The sequence below is a fragment of the Perna viridis genome, chromosome 3 (assembly GCF_037379345.1).
Source record: "Perna viridis isolate PV_CMFRI_1.1 ecotype Kerala chromosome 3, ASM3737934v1, whole genome shotgun sequence".
Taxonomy (NCBI): Eukaryota; Metazoa; Mollusca; class Bivalvia; order Mytilida; family Mytilidae; genus Perna; species Perna viridis.
The window spans coordinates 53533866-53561410 of NC_142447.1; the positions used below are offsets into that span (position 1 = coordinate 53533866).

Consider the following 27545-nt stretch of genomic DNA (forward strand, 5'->3'; position numbering starts at 1 on the left):
GCCGGAATTTTCAAAAGAATTCGTCAACTGATGTAGGAGGTATGGCCCTTGAAACAGTTTTGTTGTTTTTTTTTCACATGTACAACTTTGAAAATCTTCTCTAAAACCATTTAAGATCATTGAATGAAAATAAGCATAATAGTTCTTTAGTGTGTTGTGCTCAAAATGACTATTGTGATTTTTAATCTGTAAATAGATATGGCTGCCTATACTAAAAATGGAACTTAGGGGTTGGAAGATTTTTGAAAATAATTAAAAAATTGTTGTGTTTAGCAAAATTCTGGTTCAGGTCATGAAAATGCTATTAAAAGCATTTCCTGCATTTGACAATTTAGTTGATTTTAACTTAGCCTGTCTCATTCCTCTAGTTTTTTGTTTATAAGCAAATGGTTAACTAGGTGATCGATTCAGGCTCTCTTGAGCCTCTAGTTTGCAAATATCTCTGAAACCGTTAGGTTTAGCCAAAATCTGACATGGGTTAAAGTTAAAGATCTATCTGTGGTCAAATTTTCATTTTAATCTGATAAGCCATGTTGGAGTTATTGCCCTTGTTCAACATTTTTTTGCTATTTTTTAATGTTATTTCTTTCAAAAATTTTCTCCTCTGACACTACTAGACCAATTTGAACCAAACTTGGTTTGAATTTTTCTTGGGGTATATCTCCAAAACTGTTAAGGTTTAGCCGAATTCTTAAATGGACAAAAGTGGTCAGCTTGATGAGATCAATCTGGGCAAATTTTCATTTTAATCTGTGAAGCCATGTTGACGTTATTGCCCTTTTTTGCCTTTTTTTTGGTTATTTTTAATGTTATTTCTTTCAAAAATCTTCTCCTCTGACGCTACTTGACTAAATTGAACCAAACTTTGTATGAATGTTTCTTGGGGTATCAAGCATAGAACTGATGTGGGGATTTTTTGATCCGTTGAAAAACATAGCTACCGTTAGTAAAAATAGAACAAAGGGGTCAGACAGTAGTTTATCCCATGTATCTTCAAAACTGTTAGGATTAGCCAAATTCTTTCAATTGCTGAAATAATCCTTATTATAAAGCCTTCAAAAGCCTTCAGGGATCAAAGTTGTCAGGCGACTCGATGTAAGAGTTATTGCCCTTGAAAGATGAAAGAGTAATCAAGGAAACCAAGGCCACAGCGGTAATCAAAAGAATGCAACCCAGGAACAAAGACCAGACACAGAAAACAGACACACACAACAAATAACACAAAGCAACCAAAATCATACATACAAAGTAACAAAACTCGGACTCCACTAAATACTGCGAACATGGACCAGGTGCACCAGTAGGGTAAGCGGCCTCTGGTTTTCTAGAAACACCTGCCGAGTTGCTCATAAAAAGGCAAGTCCGGGGTAGACAAAAATGACGTTTTTTTTATTGCCCTTGAAAGACAAACTTCAACTTTCACTTTTATGAACTTAATTGTCCTTGTATTACTAGGAGCCATCAGTTTGATTTCAAAAACAGATTCATCGGGGACATACCCAGTGTACACCCCCTAAAATTGGGGAAAAATTTCTTGGTCATTTCACTAATTCTACCTCCAAAATTTCTTGCTGTGTTTCACTTGACCTTTTATTCTATTATATCCCTGTATTCAGATACTTTACAAAGGATTCTTCATAATAATAAATGAGATCAGCAGTAAAAATGGGCAAAGAGTCACACACAAAATACTAGTACAAAGCAGCAAGATAAAATGAATGAAAAGTAATCATTATAGTGTACTAAGAACACTTTTTCACAACTACTCATTTGAATTAAAATAATGGCAATGCTGGCATCTTTATTTTTATAGAAAATGTCATATATGGACTTAAAAATGCGTACTCTATTTGGAGTGACACTTCTAAGATTTGTAGTAGATGGTGGTGCACCTCACAGTGGAGCAGTATATTTAGAAGGTCGTTATAATAAGGGAAATAACTCTACTTTCACTTTCTTTGTTGATGTCTTTTTTGCATAAACTGTTTAAGGGATCTACTGGTGCAAGAACAGAGGTAAGTAATTTTAGCATCACTAGTAAACTACATTAAAAGGATGCCAAACAAATGCAGATTTCATACTAATGAAAGCAAGCACATTGTTAAATAGTATTTATTCAGGTCAGTGGGTGTTTCCCTGAGAATTAGTCTCCTTTCTATTTATAAGTAAGAAATCAAGTTTTGTCTGGCGTTACTAATGAAAGTACTTATGATTTGCAAGAAAAAATAATTGATCTGCAGGAATTTGTCGCCAGAATGGGACTGTCCCATCTTCAGTTATTATGCAATATTTTAGGTGCACCTGGTCCATGCTCCCAGTTTTTAGTGGAGTCCAAGTTGCTCATTTACTTTTATTTCTTTGTACATATTATTTTGGTTATTTTATGTTCTTTGTTGTTGTCTTGCATGTGACGAAAGTCATGGAAGCCGAGACTTAAGTTTTGTGATGGCGGCATCCACAAACTTAACGTTAATTTTAATTTTTCTGATAAGTTCTTATCAACATAAACCACTTAGGCTAAGTCAATGATATTTGGTGTATACAGATGCATTACCATCATTGCATGACAAATTCATGTAAATTTTATGCATATACCATGCTGCCTTGGTTTGTTGACTTAAAAATTGAATGTTAAAAGTTTAACATATGGTTTCTTATAGTTCATATAGTTTTTATTTTTTTATTTTTATTTTTATTTTTTTTTTTTTAATAGTCAGGCTTTTACAGAGACCCTTATAGCACCACCTGACTAGGGTGTACAGGGGTATTAAATTGAAATATATAAAGAAAAAACACTGACTATTTTTTACAAGAAATATAAGTTAGATCATTCAATTCAAAATATTAAGTATATAATGTTTTTGAAATAAATCCTTATATATATATCAATTAAAAAAAAATGTCCATTCACTCTCTTTTCCTTGCTTCAACTATATACAATATCATTAATCCTTTTATTTTAATATTCATTCATTACTCCTTTCTACTCTCTTTGTAACTCTCATTGCACACTCTCGCACAGTTGCACCCAGATAGTATATATAAAAAAGTTTGCTCCTTTTTCTATTATTTTTTTATATTATTTGAAAATTATTGAAAAATCTGATCACATGGGGCCCAGAATAGCTGTGTTTTATGTATAACATTATTTTGTGTTCCATTATACATATCTAGACTTTTATAATGTAAAATTTTTTGCTTTACACCACTTATATTTGGAAGTTTTTCATCCAATTTACACTTATAAATATAATTCTTAACAATAATAACAAGCAAATTTAACAATGATGAATATTCTGGATAACCAAGCAGTATGTTTTTCTTATCTATATTAATGTCGTGAAAAACTCTTTTCAGTCGAACAAAAAATTCGTGTAAAAAAGCCCGAATATGGCAACACTCATAGAAAACATGCTCAATAGTTTCATCATGATTTTTACAAAAAGTGCAAACCTTAGAGTTGACAAAACCTATTTTAAACAAAAAAGTATTTGTAGGAAGTATTCTGTGTAATAATTTGTATTGGAAAGTTTTAAGGTAGGAATTCTTACAACATTTTTGTAAAGTTAGAAAAAAATTCCTCCATTCAAATCTTTCCATATTTACCTTTTCTTGCCATGCCTCAATTTTAGGATTAGGCAAAACAAAAATACTTTTAACCAAATCCTTATAAACAAATTTAATACTTTTACATGTCTGTAAATTTGTAATAAATTTGTTATACACAGTAAAATTTTCAAAATCATACATAGTCATTCCCTGCAACCCTTCTTTCAACTGATTTTTTAAATCAGGTGGAATGCAAGAGAGAAGACTATAATATTTAATAAAATTTTTAGTATTACAAAGCTGACCTATCCTATCAAAAGTATAAAATGTTTTTGTATGCATGTCTATCAAATCTTTTAAATTTGTCACCCCTTTTGATTTCCATTTGATAAAATAAGGGAAATCATCAAGAGATGCAAAATTCAAAATATCTAAACTTAAAATATCCTGCACGTTTGTACAGTTTGATGATTTGATATCATGTAAACCCTTAACCACATCTCGCCAAAAAGGGTTGGTAATTTTATTACCAACTTCTCGAAGTTTTTCCTTCTGCAAATTAAATAGTCGAACACCCCCAACCTTTTGAAGTTGGTTGTCGGCAATTTTTTGCCAAATACCAAGCTCATCTGTAAAAAGTCTTTTAATCCAACTCATTTTTAGATATGTACTAAAAGACTCAAGGTGTATCATTTTCAGACCACCGTCACAGAAATTTCCAATTAATGTGTTTCTTTTAATTTTCTCAGTCTTTCCATCCCAAATGAAATTATAAAACAATTTATTTATTTCATTCAACATGGTGACTTTAAGGTTTGGCAATGATGTAAGTAGATGTATAATCTTTGGAAGTGCCAAAGATTTAATAACAGTAATCTTTCCTAGAAGGGTCAACTTCCTGTGTTGCCAACTTTTCAAAAGTTTGCTGATATCAATAATTTTTTGTTTGAAATTAATATCAATCATAGTTTCCATACATAAAGAAAAATTAATTCCCAAAAGTTTAAAATTTGAGTGTGTCCAATTCAATTGTTCCTCTGCACATATAATACAATCAGAATATCTTTTACTACCTATCCATACTGCACTGGTTTTGGACTTATTCATTTTTAATCCTGATACATAATAAAATTTTCAAATGTTTTTAAAGATTCTCTGAGTGATATTTCAGTACCATCTAGAGTTAAAAATGTCAGCATATTGACTTATAAGTGATTCACAGTTATTAACAACAATACCTTTCACTCTTTGATTTGATTTTAATGTCAGTGATAGAAGTTCAACACCTATTATAAATAAGTACGGTGACAGCAGATCACCCTGACGACAGCCTCTTTGCAGATTAAAGAAAGATGACAGATATCCATTATTAATAACACAACTTTTGGCATTTTTATAAAAAGTTTGAAAACATTGACATATAGATGGACCAAAATTAAAACTTTGTAATGCATTAATAATAAAATCGAATTCAACAGTCAAAAGCCTTTTCAAAATCAATAATTAACAACATACCTTCTAAATCATTTTCTTCTAAATAATGCATAAGATCGTAAAGCAACCTTGTATTTTCTCCAATGAATCGACCCTTAATAAACCCTTTCTGAGTATCACTTATTACATCTGGAAGTACCACTTTCAACCTATTGGCAATTACTGCAGAAGCTATTTTCGTATCAACATTCATAAGACTTATTGGACGCCAATTCGATAAATACCTTCTGTCTTCCCCTCTTTTGGAATACAAGTTATTACACTTTGATATTGAAATTCTGAAAATTCACCTTTTTCATACCCATACTTTAATGAACGAAATAAAAAAGGTCCCAAATCTACCCAGAAAAACTTGTAGAACTCTGTAGTGAAACCGTCAGAACCCGGACTCTTACCATTTGACATATTCTTTAGAGCTTCTCCGCATTCTTTGAAAGTCAAGTTTCCTTCACAGAATTGTTTCATTTCTTCTGTGAGTTTAACATCATGATCAAAGAATGTGTTTCTATGTAAATCATCTCTATACTGTTGATTTTTAGATGTATTTAGATTTTCATAAAACAATTTTTGTTCATTCAATATGTCTGCAGAGTTTGACAGTTGATGACCTCTACTATGTACAACTTCACACAATGTTTTGGATAAAAAATTACGTTTCTCTAAACCGCAAAAAAATTTGGAGCATTTTTCTCCATTTTTATGCCAGTTAGCTTTTGACCTGATTAAAATACCATCCACTATTTTTTCACGTTTTTTTAACTGTTCATTCTTCTTTTCATTCAACTTATTTTTTGTACCATCACTAGGATTTAAGTGAAATTCGTCTTCTAAGGAATTAATTTCATCTTCAATCCTTTTGATTTCTATCTTCTCATGTTTGGATTTATTTATACAATATGAAATAGCAGAGCTACGTATTTTCATTTTTAAAATCTCAAAAAATAATTGATCACTACATGAAAACCCAACATTCATCAGATCATTCAAATCACCAGAAGTATGATATTCTAAAATAGTATTCTGAATACATTCTTTTACCATAGCAACATATTCAGAATCATGTACTAACTGGGCATTAAATTTCCAATACCCTTTACCTCGTTTTTCTAATGATACGGAAAAAGTGAAAAAAATTGCAGAATGGTCAGTTCTGTACCCTGGAATAATATCTGTCTTTTTCATAAGAGAATATAAATCTTCAGATACCAAAAAATAATCAATTCTACTCTGCTTTATAGGAGAGTGCTGTCACCAGGTGTATTTCCGAGCATTGGGATTACTTATTCGCCAAGCATCAATTAAACTATATGTTTCTATAATATTCTGAACTGTATTTCTACAATTAACATGACTATCATGTATAATATTAAATGTATCTATATTAATATCTTGGACAAAATTCCAATCACCACATAAGAAAATAGATGAATTATTATATAACAATAATTTCTGTAGTATATCAGTAAACAAAGCATGTTCATCAGTATTATAACCATATAAGGATGCTAATGTTAAACGCTGATTTTTTATAGTAAGATCTATAATAATATATCTACCACTGTTATCACATGTTATATCATGTATGTCAATATCAACTAAATCTTTAAATAGAATACAAACACCAGCACTTCTACTATTACAATGACTAAAAACAATCTTTGACCCCCATTCATCTTCCCATACCTTTTCTATATCTTTTGTACTGTGTGTTTCTTGAAAACAAATAATATTAGACTTTTGTTCCCTTGCCCAATTAAACAAGTCTATTCTCTTTTTCTTATTAGAAGCAAGGCCCCTAACATTCATAGACATCACTTTAATCACATCGGTCATGCTAACCAGTGTCCAAAAATATATACATGTATATTAAGGAGCAAAACAAATTCAAAATACCTAAATGCATCACCACACACACACTCACACACTCATACACAAGATGTCACAGTAATTCTATAAACATTGTGTCAAATGGCAGTTTTTGTTTGGATTTCAAAAATTTTATTCCAATAAATTAGTCAAAAAATTTAAGAAATATCTATTCATTTTCTTTTAATATGTTAATGATGAGTCGCATATTGAAATTTCAAAAAAAAAATAAACATATATGTGAAATCAGACAAAAATAAGAAAAACCTAAATTGTCCCTCATTTTAAAATATAGCAGTTATCTCCCATTACAAAAAACAGAATTAAGTACTATAATAACCATTTCTGTTTAACAATGTATTTGTCATAATCAATTTGAACATACATGTATATACAATAAGTACATTTTACCTTACATAATGTAAAACAAACAACAGTATTCTCTCATGTCAAACTACAGAAAAATAAATATCATGAACAAAATAAACTGCAGTTATCTCCCATTATTATGGCATGAAGCTAACTTGTTACTGGTTTAAAATTACTACCAAAATGTAACATGCAAAATTAAATTAAAATTTCAATGAGGAAAAGGAGCACAAATTGAAAATTTTTATTAAAAAAACAAACAAACAAACAAACAAACCCAAAATCCCTAACTTTATTAATTAAATTGGAAAAGAGAAAAGAAATAAATAAACGGCATTGATTAAACATATTTCTTTAATATAAAAGATAACATTTGAGAAGAATAAATACTATAATCTAAAGACTAGTTGTCTTAATAACTATTGACCTCCCTTTACAAGAAATATCTCACTTTAATTTTTTACTTTAAGATACAAACTGTTTACATGACTGATAAAAAAATTAATGTTTAGTATTAGTCATGTTTAGCAATTTTTTCATCCACATTGTCAAACAAATTAAACTTAATTCTCGTTCCTGATTTTGTTTTTCCAAAGACAGAACCATTGTAATACCATACACTTTCAAATCTTTTTGTTTCCGAAAGTCTAGAAATGAGACCCATGTTATGCCTTGTCACATCATCTACCAGTTTAACACCACCTTTCGGCAAGTTCTTCTTTTGCCACATTATTTTGGATATGACATCGGAATTGATAAATTTCACGATGATTGGTTTTGTCTGCCTTGGTTTACCCGGAATTCGGTGTATTGCCTGAATGTCGGACTGAGCAATATCAATACCAAGTTTTTCTATCAGGTAGACATTTTTATTTGAATTCCAACTTTTCTTAAATCCCTACTATGTCAGTGTGATGCAATAAAAAACAATTAATCTTCAGCTACTCACATTTTTGCCATTCATGATCGCATGTTATTTTAAAAAGAATTTTCCACTTGAAGTATTTCACATCTTTTAATTTGTAATTATTTGGGTCAGTTTTTTTACCCTTTTTATGCAGTAGAACAAAAAGGTCTTCATTCCATAATTTAGGAAATTCACCTTTTTCAAAAATAAAATTGAACAATTTTTCAATTGGTTTTATAATGTTGGGATATCCAAACTTTATCATTTCATTGGAAATTGGATCTGTAGATGAACTCTTTCCATTTTTAAGTGCTTTGATGGCTTTCAATATTTCATCTTGACTTATCTTTCTGTTTAACCCTTCAAATGTTTGGTAATTAGGAATATTATCCTTCAAATTTGAAAGTTTGTCAAACATTTGTTTTTGAAACCCATTATAACAGTTATCCTCACTATTTAGTTTTTTAAAATTGTCAATAAATTCCTCAAGAGGTATATTATCCTCATTACCACAATATATATTATTATTAAGTTTGTTTATCATAGACCAGGAAGTTTTGGTGTTTTTATCCAAACAATCATTTATTTTGTTGCAAATTTTTTGTTTGAACATTTTTTCCTCATACTTGCAACGTCTCCTCTACCTTTCTGTACTCTGCATTGTATGGAAATTTATTCACTAGTTTTACATAGTTCTTAACAGAATTTTTCAGTTCAGTACAGGATTCTGAAAACAGGACTTTGTTTTTTCTTTCTTTTATTTTTAGGCAAATTCTTATTTTGGATAAATTTAGCGGATTTTCTGGCATTATCTTTAAAACCACATATAAAACTGATAAAACTTAGCAATATTAGTGTGTTATCCACTACACTACATCCTTTGTAAGTTATGCAGGTTGGTTTACCGAATAAATATCCGGAAAATCTGCCATTTGCGATTCTAAGGCCTGTTTCTTTACATATGTTGAGCAAAAGTTTACCGTTATTGTTAGTATGTTTGAGGTCAAGATTGTTCCTTGGCAAAGTATTGTCTATTTTATAAAAACGATCATCAAAATTTGTATGATCATTGCCATTATTAAGTACATACTCAGGTTGTTATTGGTATATGCATTAAAATCTCCCTGTATTATTATGTCCCCCAAATTTGCTATATTTTTCAATGTCTTTTAATAAAAATGTATACATTGAATCAATGTCAGTTATATTTAAATATAGATAGGTCCATACTACTGTACTTGATTCCTGTCATTGTTGAGTTAGTTCAATTTTCAATTGTTTTGAAGGATTTGGTACCAAGAGTAGAGAATGAAGAATGTAACCCCTACACTGAGTTGACTATACTACAGTATCACACAGACATTATTAGACAAGTGTTCATTCTTAACAGGAGAAGGTAGGTTTTCTAATAAAACATTGTTGTCATTATACAACAGGTCTTGATTTACATGTGAGGAATAAAACAAGGAAAAGGTGACTATATAATTAAGTAACACTTCAATGAGAAAAAGGGTGCATTTCAATCAACAATACTATAAACAGACATCATGCAAAGTCTGGAAATTCAAAAAGTCAAAATTAAGACAAGAATCACATGACCCTATGTACACTGTTACAGAAAAAAATATTCCATTTCTTGATTTTAAATGAAAGCAGAAAATTATGTTATCAAGTAAATGATCACATATATTTTCTATTTGAAAGCTGCATTAAATATTTTGAACATTAATTCTTTTCAGGTGTTTGTCTGTTGCTGATGATAACCTAGCTATTGTCTGGGATGTGTTGGTATGTATTTTTGGAGTTAGAAAATATTATTCTATGTTTCAGAAACTGTATACTTAAAAATCAAATTACCAACCAAATACAGCTAGTGCATAATAAGGGTCTCCTTTTTATGTTAAACATGTAATGGGGATGACTTTAAATAGAAATAAGTAAAACATTTGTAATAACTGAAAAAGAATAGCTTTACATGTGTTCTAATAATAATAGATAACTTTGGTATAAGTGCTGTGATTTGTTATGAAAATATGAGCCCCCAAATACACTTGAATTTAGACAAAATATAAAAAAAAACAGGTGGCCATTATAAGTTTATCCATTTTTCACTGTTATATACCTTACTTTCATTACTAAAGATCATTGAATACGACCACAAAATGCAGATAAATTTCTGCAGTTTGTTTTGATATATAATACAATACACATTTTTTATTAGCTCCAACTCATTTACAATTAGTGGTTTAGGTTCATACCAATCTAATTGGACTCGTATAGGGTATAGAACAGAATAATATGGTGTAAATTACATGGAGATAAAACTTAAACATCAAAGTAGATTAGAGGAATACAACCAATGTAAAAAAGTGTAAAATGCTTTTCCATCTTGTTTTTATATGCTGCTAATGATATCCTTTTCTGAGTTTGTCATTTCTTTATAGAGATAATATATAATGAAGATAGTTACTGTGAAAGTGCTTTTATTCGTGGATACCAATTTTCGTGGATTATTGAAGAAACACAAGTTGTGGATTCTTGAATCCATGGTTTTCAGGAATTTCACACCTATGGGAATCTTCTTTTCATTGGAAACCAAATTTCATGTTTGGTTTACCCACGAAAACCACAAAAATTGGTACCCCACAAATAATAGTACTTTCACAGTATTTTAAAAATAAGCTGCCACATATGTAATGTGGCATTAATAAAGTGCAGAGGTATTTGGAGTATTGTGTTACATAAGAACTGTACACCATTAATGCCATTCCAAAATGTCCCATACTTAAGACTAATATCTGTCCCATACGTATGGACTCTTACTGAAAGACTGTCCCATACGTATGGACTCTTATGCTACTGAAAGACTGTCTACAAAAATAGTATTCCCATGTAAGGTTAGCTAAGACTTTAAAATAACAGAAATCATGTTTGAAAGAATGCTATATTACTGTAAACAAGAGACAGACTGGAATCTGCAACAGATCATAATACACCAGAACAATTAACATAACTAAAGAAAGTAAATGAAAGCAGACTGAATGTATTACAAAAACCAAGAAATAAATCTCATATATCAGTAAGGTACCATAAACCAAGCCAGCAAGAAAAGGGGCTGATTTTGTTCCATACATAACATTTGCTGCATACCAAGAAATTGCTGTCAAAGTGTGTATTTCTTCTAATATAATACAAGGGTTATAGTTTTATATTCAAATGTAATACAAGGGTTATAGTTTTATATTCAAATGTAATACAAGGGTTATAGTTTATGTTCTAAAAAGTGTTTAGTCTCAACTTTATGCAGATTTTCCTGAAAACAATTCACAGATCAATCTAGTTAAAGGAAACTAATGATAAAGGAAAGTCCCACTTCATCAATGGAGCTGAGAAACAATAAATAATATATTTACATTAATAAAAAATAGTCTTAATTAATATATTATTTATTTTCATTAATTTGTATGTTCTGTGGTAAGAATAAAAGGTTATGATATATTTTGTTGTTGAACATGATATGTTTTAAATCTTATGTATCAGACACTCTGTGTTCTATGTATCAAAATGCATATGATACTTTTAACAGGTTATTTGTTATTAAGATTACTGATGAAAGTGAGAAACTGAAAATTTTTTATAGAAAAAATGGACATAGCGTTGTATATATATTGTATATAGAGGGTTAAAGTTAATTGACCTGAAAAGTTGAAATATGTAGCTGCATTTATATTGAATTCTGTACGTTGTTATACTTTCTACTGTTTTGTGCAAAATTTTCACCAACCATTAAAGAAAACTTTGGGATTTTCCAACCTGAGTAAAAGTTATGATTTGCCTGCTTTACAATATTTACTATAATAATCATGTATGAGAACACTGTTCCATGTATTTGGATGAATTATATGGTTTTTGGCACATCCTAAAAAGAATTAAGGCCTTATGTGGTACTAAAAAGTATTTGAAGTACCGATCACAAGGTGATAAAATCCTACAAAATTTTAACAATTTTTTTCATTTATTGATAAATGGCAACATATACATGCATGTCATTCAATATAAAAAAAAAATGATATTGACACACAAAATCAATTGTATTTTAATAAAAGAAAAATGGAATATAATGAATATTGACACAAAATCTAAATTGATAAAATTTTTTGAAGTTTAAAAATTTACAGGAAATAAATACTTTTATAAAAAGAATTAACATATTGATAGTATTTGAACTTTGAATTATCACAGAATACAAATGACTTATTCACAGATGTTCAAATTGATTACCTTGTTTACACTGAGTTGACCATAACATCTGATCTTGTTGTACTGGAATTATTTGATAATTTGAACTCTTAACCAACTGTTTCAGATTTTGATAAAAATATAACATAAAATGAAATAAAGAAAGCATTAAGTTCTCCCGGAAATGATATTCCAGTTTTATCAAAGCCACTTCAGAAATATTTAATATTGTATTTAAAAGTGGAACATTTCCAAAAATATGGAAGGAGAGTAACTGAGTACTCCACCATAAGAAAGGAAACAATGGAAAAGGTTTGGTAAGGACCCCTTTTGGCCTCTTAATTTGTGCATTTTTAAAAAATTTGATTATACATGTAGTTGATTTCTTGGTTTCAAATACTGTATACAAGCTGTTTTTTTGACAAGATTTATGACATTATTCCAGTAATAATGGTATGCATTTATGTCTACTTTTACAAAAACCTTACACTTTTGATATTTTAGCAATTTTTAAGATGGTTTTTGAGTAAAATGGAAGTAACCACACATTTGTTCACTCAAGATATTTTCACATGAGTTGTAACTGACAATTATACGCAATATATATGAAGCCATTGTTGAAAAAGTAAAAAAAAAATGTACATATTTTGGTGTTTTCCAGTCTTTTTAACAGAGTTTTACAATTTCAGCCAAGTTTGAAGGGCATATATGACCATATATGTTCAAACCATTCCCATAATTTATTCGATTGAGCTATAAAACGCATTTAAGAGTTGGAAAAATTTTCTTTGGGTAGGCTTTGATCTTGAGGCCAAATCTTGCCCTATTTTGCCCTTACTGAACCATCTCCTTTGACCCTTGCCACTATATAGGGGTATCTCCATCACATCATATCTGAGAAAACTCTTCAATAAAGTAATTTTTGCTAGTATACTGAATTTCATTTTTGAAAATCAGCTTTTTGTAAAAACTAAATTGGGTATAAAGAGTAAAGTCAAACTGCTGATCGCAGAGTGTAAGCTCTATTGTTACTAATTCAATACATGAATTAATTTAACATATAAAAATACGTTATCAATGCAAATTAATTAAAACTAGAAAACTAATACCCGAACTACCCCTGTTTGACATGCACCTATTGACCTCCAAATTGATTTGACCTAAGTCTAAAATAAAAGGTGCACAATGAAAATAGGTAATACTGATTCTGTGAAAGTTCCATTTAATTGTATTCATTAGTGAAGGTGGAGTACTAGATGAGAGATGGTACCCTTGTGTCCCTGTAAACATTAGTGAAGGTGGAGTACTAGATGAGAGATGGTACCCTTGTGTCCCTGTAAACATAAGTGAAGGTGGAGTACTAGATGAGAGATGGTACCCTTGTGTCCCTGTAAACATAAGTGAAGGTGGAGTACTAGATGAGAGATGGTACCCTTGTGTCCCTGTAAACATTATTGAAGGTGGAGTACTAGATGAGAGATGGTACCCTTGTGTCCCTGTAAACATAAGTGAAGGTGGAGTACTAGATGAGAGATGGTACCCTTGTGTCCCTGTAAACATAAGTGAAGGTGGAGTACTAGATGAGAGATGGTACCCTTGTGTCCCTGTAAACATTAGTGAAGGTGGAGTACTAGATGAGAGATGGTACCCTTGTGTCCCTGTAAACATAAGTGAAGGTGGAGTACTAGATGAGAGATGGTACCCTTGTGTCCCTGTAAACATAAGTGCATGTGGAGTATTAGATGAGAGATGGTACCCTTGTGTCCCTGTAAACATAAGTGAAGGTGGAGTAACAGATGAGAGATGGTACCCTTGTGTCCCTGTAAACATAAGTGAATGTGGAGTATTAGATGAGAGATGGTACCCTTGTGTCCCTGTAAACATTAGTGAAGGTGGAGTACTAGATGAGAGATGGTACCCTTGTGTCCCTGTAAACATAAGTGACTAAGTCTATATTTTGTTATAATAATGTGAAACCTCCAAATTGACTGGATCAAAATCTGAAATGTGATTTACACATTGGGAATATGTAATAAAGATTCTGTGAAAGTTTCATTAAATTCAATTCAGTGGTATTGGAGGAGTAGTAGATAACAGAAATTAAAAAGGAAGAAGGCAGGACATCTTTATCACTGTAAACCCCTACCCACTCAAAGTTGGTGGTATAAAAAGGTATAAAGATACTTTTACATACAAAATAAGAAACTCAAAAAGTAACTGGAATTTAGTCTAAATGTAGCAAATGGGATGCAGAATCTTTGAAGTCAAATACACTGATCTGTTGTTACATAAATCCCTGTTTCAGATTCTGTGAGTGAACCCGTATTAGTATCAGGTTATGATTTGTTTTTGTGAATAATATTGAATCGGTTTGAGCAAAGTATATTTCGAGTACTATATCTTATACATGAGTTGATCTATCATTGTTTTTTTAACATTTGCAAAGCAAAAATATGTAATGGCTGGGAAATCTTACATATGGGACAAGCAGAGCAGTATCTTGGTGAATGAAAACATTTAGTTATAAAAATTAATTGCTCTAAAAGTTATTGAAAGAAATATATCCTGACAATGAAAAAAAATGCTATTTAACTAAACAATACAATTAAAGTTTTAAAATGAAGACAGTCAAAAGATTACTTTTCTTGTAACATTTAAGGTCTCCTTACGATAAAGTTGTCTCTGTAGATAAAGCTGTCTCTGTAGATAAAGTTGTCTCTGTAGATAAAGCTGTCTCTGTAGATAAAGTTGTCTCAGTTGTCTCTGTAGATAAAGCTGTCTCTGTAGATAAAGTTGTCTCTGTAGATAAAGCTGTCTCAGTAGATAAAGTTGTCTCTGTAGATAAAGCTGTCTCTGTAGATAAAGTTGTCTCTGTAGATCGAGCTGTCTCTGTAGATAAAGTTGTCTCTGTAGATAAAGCTGTCTCTGTAGATAAAGTTGTCTCAGTTGTCCCTGTAGATACAGCTGTCTGTAGATAAAGTTGTCTCTGTAGATAAAGCTGTCTCTGTAGATAAAGTTGTCCCAGTTGTCTCTGTAGATAAAGTTGTCTCTGTAGATAAAGTTGTCTCAGTTGTTTCTGTAGATAAAGTTGTCTCTGTAGATAAAGCTGTCTCTGTAGATAAAGTTGTCTCTGTAGATAAAGCTGTCTCTGTAGATAAAGCTCTACTGGAAAGAAATGAAAGCACATCTTAAACATAGATCTTTTCACCTGTTTAAAGTTGAAAATTTTACTTGTTACTTTAAAATTTATCCTTTGTTGGTTATAAATGCCTGTCGTCCAACCATCAGTACACATTTCTTGTCAGCAAAACTCCTCCTAAACCGCTCAAGGGATTTTAATGAAATTTTATAGAAAGGTTGGGCATTATATGTAGGTGTGCATGAGGGAATATAGCTACTGACCAGGGACTGTAAAGAGAGATATTCCAACTAAAGGATTTTACATATTAAAACCTTGTTAGTGCAACTTCTAAACCACTCAAGGGATTTCGATGAAATTTTATAGGAAGGTTTGGGATCATCTGTAGATGTGCATTTAAAAAAAGAAATAAAGTTACTGTTGGAGGACTCCAAAGGAATATAATACAACTTCAGGGTTTTACATGTTAAAACACTCACGATATTTTGATAAAATTGGATAGGAAAGTTGGGCATCACAAATGAATATAGTTATTGTCTAAGGGTTTTACATTTTGAAACCTCATCAGCATTTCTCCTTCTTTACTGCTCCAAGGAATTTTGTGAAATGTTGTAGGAAGGTTGGGCATTATATGTAGATTTACATGTTGTTGGAGGATTCCAAAGATAGATATTTGAACTTACAGGTTATATATTTGACATTTAACTTCATATTTGAATTGGTAGGCATATTCTCTTTGTAAGCATACTAACAGTATTTCTAGTTTTTGAGTTATGGGACTTCTGTAAAAAGTGGGGTGACTTTCTATTTTCAGTCTATAACTCGAAAACCCTAACAGCAATGTTAATGAAACTTGAGTGAAGTTTCTATTTATATTGATGCAAACTCCTTTTCAAATTTTGTAAATTTCTGTTCTTATAATTTACAGTGATGGGACTTTATCATAAACAGGGGGGATTTGGCAGTTCAAAAGTGGTTGCACCCATTCTAATGAAACTTTGGAAAATAGTTTCTATTGTTGTAAGTTCCCTTTTAATTTTTATTGATATCTGTTCTCAAGTTATGGGACTTTATTTATAAAAAGGGAGGATTTTTCATATTTGTTCAATGACTTGAAAGGGCATGCAATTTTCATGAAACATTGTTCAATTATTTATTTTAATATGACTGCAAAAAATTTTGGTTGTATTGTGTTATGATGTTCTCATCTTTGTCATTGTCGCATTGTTGTTGTTGGTGCAGATGTCTGCGTTTTTTTTTTTGTTATTTTTTTTATGTCTGTGTGATAACTTAAGTTGTAGTGAACCAAGTGTTGTGAAATTTTGATTTATTATTTCTTTCTGCTAGAACAAGCTTGATATTAAAAATTGGGTCACTGTCCTCTACCATTCTGCACATAAGGGGCCAAAGGCAGGAAATAGGTGTTTATTTAAAATTGATTTAGAAAATTAGTTCTCATTCTTTTTAATTTGTTTCTTATAAGATTTTGAAGAATATGTTAACACTCTGACAATAGCATTTAGCATTGTCAGCCTATGTTGGTCAAAGTTGGATAACTCCCTGAAATAAACTTATTTAATTCTTGTCTTAATTTTGAAAAAAGAACATTTTTATTAGATTCCTCATGAAAATCCATGCCTGTATCTCTTATTTAGTTAGAGGGACTGAAGGCAAAGGTATTTAATTAGCATTATGTAAACAAAACTGTTTTCAAGTTTTATTGAAATTTTGTGATATATTGTGTCCAAACCAGTTGTTGTGTCCATAATGAACTGTAAGTCCCTAACATGCTCAAAATTTAATATTATGTCTATACTTGCCCCAAGTGAACAGAGTTCAGCATGTTGCAGGGGTATCATGCTGCACTATGTGAAGATTTTTATTATTATTGTCTCTCCCATTTGATTTTTGTATATTTTAGATAATACATTTTTGTGGGACTTTATTTATACAAAAATGAGTTAACTTCCCATTTATTGACTCCAAAATGCCTTCAGTTATTATTTATCATACTCTCCAGAAACAAAATCTTTGGTTCTATAGAAATCACATTGTCCACTCATCTGTTTGTCTGTGTAATCTCTTTTTAGTCTCATTGCAAATATTTAAGTTTTTAACCACTTCTTATCTGATCATATTCTGGGTCAAAGATTTAATTACTATTTAAATTCAGAGCTGTGTCAAGCTTGAATTGTGTGTTGATATCTCTCTGTTCAGGGTTAGACCTAAGTGGGGATATTAAACATTACTGAACTGATACAATCTTGGCAAAAGTCAAAATGAATAGTCAAAAGGAAAGTCCATTTATTCTTTTTTGTTTCAGATAGGGATTAAGGTAGCTGTACTTAGTGGTCATACCAGACCGATCACATGTGTTCTGGGAATATCATCCTGGGTGAACAGCTCTCTCAATCTGATTGTGACAGGGTCATCGGACAAACAAATTAAAGTATAAAATAGCTTAGCTTATAACCCCACAAATCACACTTGAAATTTTATTCTGAATAATGTTTGTTTGAAGGTTGTCTCCAGATGACCTTTTGATGGTAGAGAAACAATGTTGTATTGGGATATCTGATTTATCTCTTGTTGGAAAACAAAAAGGAAAATGCATTTTGACTGCAATGGCTGACACTAGTTTAAATAATACTTTATTTTAGTACACTTGACAGTTTAGTATGACACTACTGTTATAAGATTATAATTGAAAAAGGAAGTAAAAAAATTTGGCTATGATCCATGATTATACCTCTTTCATTATTGTCTTTTTATCTTTTAAATTTATTTCTTCTTTAGTTGAGTTTTCATGAAAATATTTATTTTCTAATATGGTCCTTTTTTTTTAACAATACACAAATTCTTATATGTTGTTGAAATGTTAGTCTCTGTAGCTGTTCATCTATTTTTTTTTTGGTGTGGTGGGAGGGGGGGAATCTAGTACAACCAAATCCTATATCACTCTAAGGATTTGTTTGAAATTTCATTGGAAGTCTGGGCATCATGTGTAGATGTGCATGAAGGATTACAAGTATTATTCAATGCATACAAAGTGATATATAACCTTGTAAGTGCAGTTCCTCCTAAACTGCTCAGGCAAGTTGTTGGGCATCATATATAGTTCAATACTTCTGAAGAGAGATAATCCAATTTAGTATTCAAGTGCTAAAATTAGGTGATGAATTTCATTATCTGTTCTATTGTACTTATTTTATTCAAGAAAGATGTAAATTCTTGCCAAACTACATAACTGACAGTCCAATTACTGTTAGCTATAGGGAATTGATGAATTGTGAAGATAAATTTACTATAATTGGCCTTGCCAAATTTATTAAGATAGTGATGGCTTTATTCAAATGATATTATCTTCCTGTTGTGTTCATTCATTATGTTCAACATTGTTCATAATTGTATATATGTTTATTTTGTACTGCTATGCTCCATGTGGAGCCTCTTTGTGAAATAAAAAAGTTTAAAAGTTTCGAAGTTTCTAAACTCCCCAAAGGATGACATTTTATGCTTAGGTATTATATGTAGATTTGTATAAAGTATAATTATTGTTTGATGAAACAGTATTTTTAGTTTTCATGTGGATATTTCCCTTATATTAATATGTTTTAAGGTAACTAATTTGAGAAGGAATTTTTTTTTATGAAGTTTTATTCTGCAGTATTTAATATTTTCTTAGGTATGGGATTATGAACAGGGAGTTAGTTTACATACAATAACAGAACACTGCTCATCAGTCAAGGTTAGTTATAATACAATGTACAAATTTTTGGAGCTTAATATAAACAAAGGATATGAACCTATTGAAGACATGTATAACTATAAACTATTATAACTACATGTATTAAATTAATTTGTGGTGCTTTTCAGTGTTTACTTCTGTTAAATAATGGATCTTTTGTGTCTGGAGGGGAGAAACTACATCTGTGGTCAGCTGGAGGAAAACTCTTAGACAGTTGTCATAGAACAGAAGGAGAAGGTATGGTTTTAAACTTACAACCTTTTTAGGTTCAAAACACATATGTGTACCGTTATTAAGAATTTCACGTTTGTTACAATTATGATCTCTGAGAAGTTTGAATTAGTAGTTAAAAACAAAGTTAACTATAAAATGGTTTAATATTTGTCAATAATTATATCTTAATTTATTGAAGGAATGGCTTTTATTTTTTTCTGTTAAATCATTTAATAGCTTTTGGTCCTTCATATCTAATAAATTGTACTGAATAATTTTAAAAGCTCTGAAGTGTCAACATTATTTTTGTTAAGCTGATATTTCTCAGATGATCTTGACAAGAAATGAAAGAATTGTTACAGCTTCTAACAAAGATTTATGTAAGTTATACCTTTTATTTTAAATTTGTATTCTAATTTCATTAGGCAGTAACTTCACATTTTATGTCATGCAATGACCGCTTTAGAAATTGTGAATAAAAGTGTAAAAGGAATAGGTCAAGACAGGGATTTAGTTTTTACTTTTATACACTTACTGAATGAGTGGGTGGTATACTGGAATCACTTTTGTCTGTCCATCCATCCATCCATCCATCCATCCATCCATCCATCCATCTGTCTGACCCTTCAAATGTTTGTTGCTGCTATCTAGGCTTGTAATGAGTGAAATGATTTCAAATTTGGTGTGTGCTTTATAAAATTGTACATGTAATATCATGCTATAACAGGGAATGATAGAGAGAGTGCATTTGGATATTTCAGATGAAGAATGTTTCATTTGGAGAGAGGGAGCTTGAAAGATGTGCACAAAAATCACTGACTTAAATCCCTTTTTCGAATGAAACTTCCAATATCAGAAAAATATATGCATTTCTTATTATGCATGCAGTTTGTATCAAACCCTTGTGAAATATAGTTTATCTTTAGAAGCATAACAAACAAAAAGCCATAACGGGTATGTCCCCCACCAGTGGTGTAATCCATAACGGGTATTTCCCCCACCAGTGGTGTAATCCATAACGGGTATTTCCCCCACCAGTGGTGTAATCCATAACGGGTACGTCCCCCACTAGTGGTGTAATCCATAACGGGTATATCCCCCACCAGTGGTGTAATCCATAACAGGTATGTCACCCACCAGTGGGTATGTACCCCACCAGTAGGTATGTCCCCCACCAATGGTGTGTAATTTTTATATTTGTAAGTCTAATAGTTATTTTAAAAAATATTGAATCAAAATGTCAGTCTGAGATAATCAAGTATTTGTCAAATAATCCTACAAAATTTCAGTGCTAGATAATAAAGTATGTGTCAAACAATCATAAAAAATGTAAGTGTGAGATAAATCAAGTTTGTGTCAAACAGTCCTACAAAATATCAGTGTGAGATAATCAAGTTTGTGTCAAACAGTCCTACGAAATGCCAGTGTGAGGTAATCAAGTGTGGGTCAAGCCATTCTACAAAATGTCAGTGTGAGATAATCAAGTGTGGGTCAAGCCATTCTACAAAATGTCAGTGTGAGATAATCAAGCTTGTGTCAAACAGTCCTACAAAATGTCAGTGTGAGATAATCAAGTTTGTGTCAAACCATTCTACAAAATGTCAGTGTGAGATAATCAAGTATGTGTCAAACAGTCCTACAAAATGTCAGTGTGAGATAATCAAGTTTGTGTCAAACCATTCTACAAAATGTCAGTGTGAGATAATCAAGTTTGTGTCAAACAGTCCTACAAAATGTCAGTGTGAGATAATCAAGTTTGTGTCAAACCATTCTACAAAATGTCAGTGTGAGATAATCAAGTATGTGTCAAACAGTCCTACAAAATGTCAGTGTGAGATAATCAAGTTTGTGTCAAACCATCCTACAAAATGTCAGTGTGAGGTAATCAAGTGTGGGTCAAACCATCTTAAAACTTTTAGCAAAATCATATCATAGATCTCTCTATATGAGACCAAGATTAAACAGACCATCTGTCTGATCATACAAGTATTTTCATGAAAGTTTTCCTTGCTACTGCATCTCACAGCCACTTGATGTTTGGTATACAGCCTCAGCTAGGGTTCCCATACAATGCTTATTAAATCCATACCTTTGACAGAATTACACCGACTTCATGCATATCTTTAAGCCTAATGATGTTTTGTACACACTTTCCACAGATTAGTAGTTACAAGTCACAGTCAATAGATATTTTGACACGAGCTAAATCTAGGAATGCAAATGTGGGATTTTATTTGGGGTCTAGGTGACTACAACTTCCTGTTTGTATATTTTTGAACATCTGGTTATAATGTATATCCTACAATGGAGTTTGCTGGATCACTATTGGGTATTGGCTCACAGATTTCGTGTTAATAATTATACTTTTTCAGTAATATACCATGTGATAATTGCTAGTCAGTCAGACGGAGAAACAGACGATATCAAACAGGAATTAGTTTTATTAAGAACTCTTAAGCAGTCCAGGGAAGCTATTAGATGTTTACTTAGTATATCTGGTATTATTTTATTTTATTCACAATGCTCTTGCATAATTTTTAGTCTCTGATTCCAGGATTAATCACATAATAAATCAATACAAAAATGATATTACTTGATTTAGTGAACATTTATTGACAGACTTGACTTTGCATAGAAGACAGTCAATTATAATTTGTATATACTGGTATCTATGGATTGATTGCCTTTAAGTTGTGGATCTGAACAATTGTAATAGAAACCTAGTCATTGGTAGAAAAACTATCACAAAACTTTTTTGTGGGAAGTGTTTATCTAAAAATGTTACTAAATGCGATAATTGTTTGTGACACAGAGACCATGTTTGCAGTTGGATGTTTAGATGGTAATATATTGGTGATATCAACAGAAACCTTCCAGGTTACCCTTAAGTTTTCATCACCAGAGAAATACAAGGGAGATAACTCCAGTTATCCATACAGTATTCAAGACATGATTTGTGCTGATCAGGTAATACCATATATAATAAAAATGTAAGTTATTTTAAAAGAACTATTTAATGTGTAGGTTGATCTTATACTGCTACTAATACAGGAAGTTGATGTAAGAAAGCCTAACACCAAATTTGAAATCAATTTAGCTTTATATCTTGGAAATAATAACAGAAAGAAAGAAATGTTAAGTTGATGAAATATTCTTTTGACCAAGTATTCAAGTCAAATTAATTCAAAGTTGTAAGGCAACTCCTTTCAGGAGTTATTGCTCTTGTAATACCAAACATGAAAATAATGCAGTTCTAAACTGATATCTTAGGCTTTGAACTGCAAAACATAAAAATATCTGATATCTTAAGATAAGTAGTTTAGTCTCCCCTAGTTTAATTTTGTTTTATGTTTCAGCAATACTTATTTGCAGCAGTAGGATCAGGCTTTGCAGTATTTGATATAAAGACAAAACTGATCTTATGTAAACCACAGTATTCCCACTTTTCTAAAATTCTACATTTATCTTTTGTATGTGATAGGTAAGTAATATACATACATCTTTATTTATTGTCCACTTCATACAGTGGAACAACTTGTTCACAGGGTAAATGAACCCTAATTGTGTCAATGTTCATCTTATATAACATATTAGTGATATAGTTAATATTCCACTTTTTTTCAGGATATAACTTTTTTTTATATACCCCTTGCAAGCACAACTCCATCTAAATTTTGTTGAAAATCTGTAGGAAGGTTAGATATATGTAGATGTACATGAGGGAAAATAATTATCATACCCCCTATGGTAAACAGTTTTGTTTGTTTTTTTTTGTTTGTTTGAATCACCCATTCCGTGTCTATTCATCTTTCCTAATTTCTTTCATCAAAACACTCCAGAAGCTGTTCAATAGAAGATGTACTATCTGATGACTTTAAAGGGAGATAATCTAACTTCAGGGTTTTACAAGTTAACATTGTAAGGACAACTCCTAAGCCACTCAAGGGTTTTGATAGTTTTATTTTAGTCATATTTAAATGAGCATGAAGGAAAACATTTACTGCCAGAGGACTCTGAAGGGAGATAATTTAACTTAAGAGATTTAGGTCTCACTAACCACTTCCGGGTCAAATGGCCACCCCTCTATGTAGTACCAAAAACACACTGAACCTAGACATATGCATTGTAAGTGCATTATTTGTGTGTATTATGATTAAAAGTAGTCAAAATAAAGCTGAGAATGTGTACTTTAAAATCATATATGTAATTAACTACAAAAGTGTATGAATATTGTTTACATGTGTGTGAGTAATGTGCCTCCATGCTGTCAGTTAGCAGACATGTAAAAATGTGGATTTTCAGTATTATTTATTCAAGTAAATTTTGTGAAGAAGTTCTACTATGATCGTACCATTAGCATAATGATTTTGGAAGCCTTATTTTCCAAGCTTCGCAACGGTATGCAGCTTTAAGATGTCATTTGTCCTGGGAATTCACAGTGAGACTTTGAAAATTACTTTTTTAACATGTAAAGTAATGGAAACGTTAGAAGTGGTTAGTGAGACCTTACATGTTATAACCTCATAAGGGCAACTCCTCCTTTTCCCCAATCATGAGATTTTGATACAAGATTATAGGGATATGCTGATGTACATGGAGTAATATGATTATATTTTTACAGTACATTACTAGCCACAAGTTCAGAAGATGGAAGCATCAGATTATGGGGACAAACTTCAGACAAGGAACCAACTATGTATAAAAATGTCATAGAAAGATTCTTTAATACTAGGTAAATAAATCTATATGAAAGGTTGTGTTTTAGTCTGCGAGTCTGGTTAATATCTTGGAACTTTGATTATTATAAAGAAGAACTGTCAAGAAAATGTGTCCAGTGTTGCAGCAATATCTCAATTAAAAAAGAACAAAATTTTTTTATCAAGTTTGGAGTTGGTCTTCCCTTGATCAATAGACCATCACCTAATGAACTTCCCTTTTGTCTTGTAGGAACTTGTTCTCTGAGATCTACATCTCATTTCTTTAGCTAATTGATTGCATCGTTTTAGGTATTAGTTTATGCTTAATATTATAAAATTTATTTAATACAATGTAGATAAAATTCACTCCTCAAAACTGGTAAGTTCAATAAGAACAGAACTTGGTAAGGGACTCCAAATATTGCTTAAATATTGTAAGGGAAATCTTGTTTCATTATTGAAGTAGTTCTAAAACTCAAATAGTATAATAATTGATTTCTTGACAGTCATAATGAGTTAGAAGACAGCCTTGCTAACAATGATTTACCATCTCCTGGACTGATAGGGGAGTGTTTAGGACATTCTGGTGCTGTTAATGTTAGTATAAGAACAAGGTATTACTTGAATTTGGAATTATTTTGGATTTAAGAAAACAAGTGAAAAAATATTTGTAAAACTTACTCCTACTAAGTGGGTTAGTCATGCCGTCATGACTTAAGGGGGTTAGTAAGTTTCGTTGACTTTTGCTATCCTACTAACCCTACCCCTTAACCATGTCGGCATGACTAAACCCCTTAGTAAGGGTTTGTTTTTTTTCAAATTTATTTTTAGTTATTTTCATTATTCCAAAATAGCTCCAAATTCAAACAAGACCTTGTTTATTATAGAGTTACAACTTAATTAGTTCCTCACTTATTCTAAATCAATGAACAAATTTATTTAAGGTTTATTCAAATAGTTATGAATTAAAACAAATTTCAAAACACAATCACCTGCCTACTGGAACAACAAGATTGTTATACATAGCCTCACTGTGACCACAAAAAAGTCCCATAACGCCTGTAAAGTTGGTAGAATCAAAATGGCATGTGCAATTTCATATTGTGTCTAACAATCATGCATACAAAATTCCTAAAGTAGTCTTTTAAGGGTTGGGTCCACAAAGTATTCCTATAGTGTATAATGAACAAATTCAACAAAGTCCCATAACTTCTGTAAAGATGTTAGAATTAAAATTGCAGTGCAACATGATTAACAATCATGCAGTTTTTACAAAATTTCTATAGGAAACTCCTTGAAGTTCTGTTGACAAGGTGTTCCTAAAGTGTAACATATACAAATTTAACTAAGTCCCATGGTTCCTGTGAAGTTAGTAGAATCAGAATGGCAGCACAATATGTTGACTACATATGGTCACTAATAATACTACGTAAGTCAGTTCTTAGTTCGATTCAAGCTTAAACATGCAACTTTTATATTTGTTGTAAAGGCAGGAGTACAGGTTGGTCCAGAATTGCAGGTTAGGTAGCCTTAATAGAACTAAAGGCGGAGCAAAGCGAGGCAACAAAAAATTTGGGATAGAATTTGTGAAAAATTCAAGATTTCATGCAAAATAAAAATTTTTTTCAGAATATTAGTGGGGGAGGTATATGCTGTATCTGCCCCTGAGAATAGAATGTAATAACATGTATTGTCTATTTTAGATGGTAGTGGATGGAGGAGGTGATACAATGATATCATGTGGTGTGGATGGACTAGTCATTTGCTGGAAGGTTGGTGTAGTTATTTATAGTTTCATGTTTTTTGGCACAACATTAATCAAATGTACCAAATTAGCTAGGATGATTTATGGTGAAATGAGATATGGATTCAGCTAAATCTAGCTTATAATATAACTGTTAGGATTTGAAAACCAAAAAATGTAATGGCAGTAGATGAATTTTTCTGCACCTATAAATATTGATTTGGATAATTATAACATGAATAACAATTGACTCCTACTCTTTGGTGTGATTCTTTTTTATGTTTAACTGTAATTAATATGGTTAACTTCAAGATTAAAGCTGGTCTTCCCTTGGTTGAAAGATTATTATTACGTGCCAGTCCCTGTAAGAATTAGGCAATGGGTGAAACATGATGTAAAAAAAAAAACCATCATTTTGTTAGTGTAATATGACTGTGTGCACCAACAGAATCAAGGAAAACAGACAAAATTTTCCATATCATGCTAGACCATTGAGTTACAACTTCATTGAACTGCACTGAAAATGAACAAATCAAGGGCAGATAACTTTGTCAAAAAACCTCATGTTTCTAAGATTTGATTTAAAAAATTAAGTGCAAAGCTAGTTATACAGAGATCAAATAGAGAAAGAATCCTTCATTGATATTACCTTATCAGATCAGTTGGGTTTTGACATGCATGTTTCCTATTGTTTTGCATTTTGCCTGATTCTTACAAACACTTACACTTAAATGTCTTAGATAGCTAATGGAAAATTAACCAGGAGATTTAAACTTTTCTATCATTGCATAGGTTTTAAATCTAGGTTTGATAGAAAGTTTGAATCTCACTAGTCCAATTAACTACCTAAGGAAGTTCACCAGGTGATTGTCATTTAATCAAGGTAAGACCTAATCTATCCTCTGATGTTAACTATTTTACTGGCTTTAATAGTTTCATTATCAGGGATCAAATAAAGCCTTAACATGAACAGTATTTTTTGTACAAAAGCTGAAAAATTGCTTCTATATTGTTTCAACGACAGCTTTTTTTTTTAAGAATGCTGATATACAGAGGATGAAAAGAAATAAGCTTCTACAGAAGGAGGTACTAATGGGTAGTGGGATTGTATAACTCTGTACCAGTGTACTTAATATGCTCAGGATGATTGGTGCTTTAATTGTAATAGAAAACTATGTACATAAAAATCACCAGCATTATTGTTTTAGATGTAATATATGATATATTTTTTACAAACTGTTTTATCTAATTTGTTATTATGCTAAATAAAATGTTTAAATACAAAGTGTATTTTTACTACTTCTTTTTTACTGCTCTGAAAATGTGATTATAGATTGATGTAACGAAAAAACGAGGGTTTACATCCTGACTTGGAATTAGCTTATAAATGAAATTCAGACACAAAAATTATTGATTGATATTTGTTACAAAGTAATTTTATGTGTGTCTTTAAGAATAATGATGACTCATAATTATTATCAGTTGAAAACATGGCATTACTTTATGTATGTTTGTATTAGTCAATTTACAACTCTATAAATTTAATTTTTTTTTTGTTGACTAATGCCTTATATCTATTT

The 27545-nt window shown here is 31.1% G+C and overlaps 1 protein-coding gene across 4 annotated transcripts; it reads left to right on the forward strand.

The window, feature by feature from the left end:
* Window positions 1-1906: 1906 nt before the first annotated feature.
* LOC148622896 (WD repeat-containing protein 41-like) lies at window positions 1907-27255 on the forward strand. 4 transcript variants are annotated; one of them, XR_015920724.1, is made up of 14 exons: window positions 1907-2015; window positions 9472-9581; window positions 9925-9973; window positions 17887-18012; window positions 19249-19311; window positions 19440-19548; window positions 19839-19904; window positions 21897-22022; window positions 22337-22491; window positions 22881-23005; window positions 24146-24256; window positions 24728-24835; window positions 25925-25993; window positions 27004-27083. XR_015920724.1 is itself a non-coding variant. In XM_088573197.1 (14 exons), exons 1-14 carry the CDS (start codon window positions 1965-1967, stop codon window positions 27076-27078), a joined length of 1326 nt encoding a protein of 441 aa, XP_088429323.1. In that variant the 5' UTR covers window positions 1907-1964; the 3' UTR covers window positions 27079-27255. The 4 variants fall into 4 exon arrangements, 2 of the variants coding, with proteins under 2 accessions (XP_088429323.1, XP_088429324.1); XR_015920723.1 differs by lacking the exon at window positions 27004-27083 and adding an exon at window positions 25508-25650; XM_088573197.1 differs by having other exon boundaries at window positions 24728-24818; window positions 27004-27255.
* Window positions 27256-27545: the final 290 nt, after the last annotated feature.

Coding starts and splice junctions, on each gene's coding strand:
- LOC148622896 (XM_088573197.1), top strand. CDS start 1,965: ATGTCTTTTTTGCATAAACTGTTTAAGGGATCTACTGGTGCAAGAACA. Junction 2,016..9,471: donor CTACTGGTGCAAGAACAGAG/GTAAGTAATTTT, acceptor ATTGTTTTGAAG/GATTTGGTACCAAGAGTAGA. Junction 19,905..21,896: donor AGCTTCTAACAAAGATTTAT/GTAAGTTATACC, acceptor ATACTTTTTCAG/TAATATACCATGTGATAATT.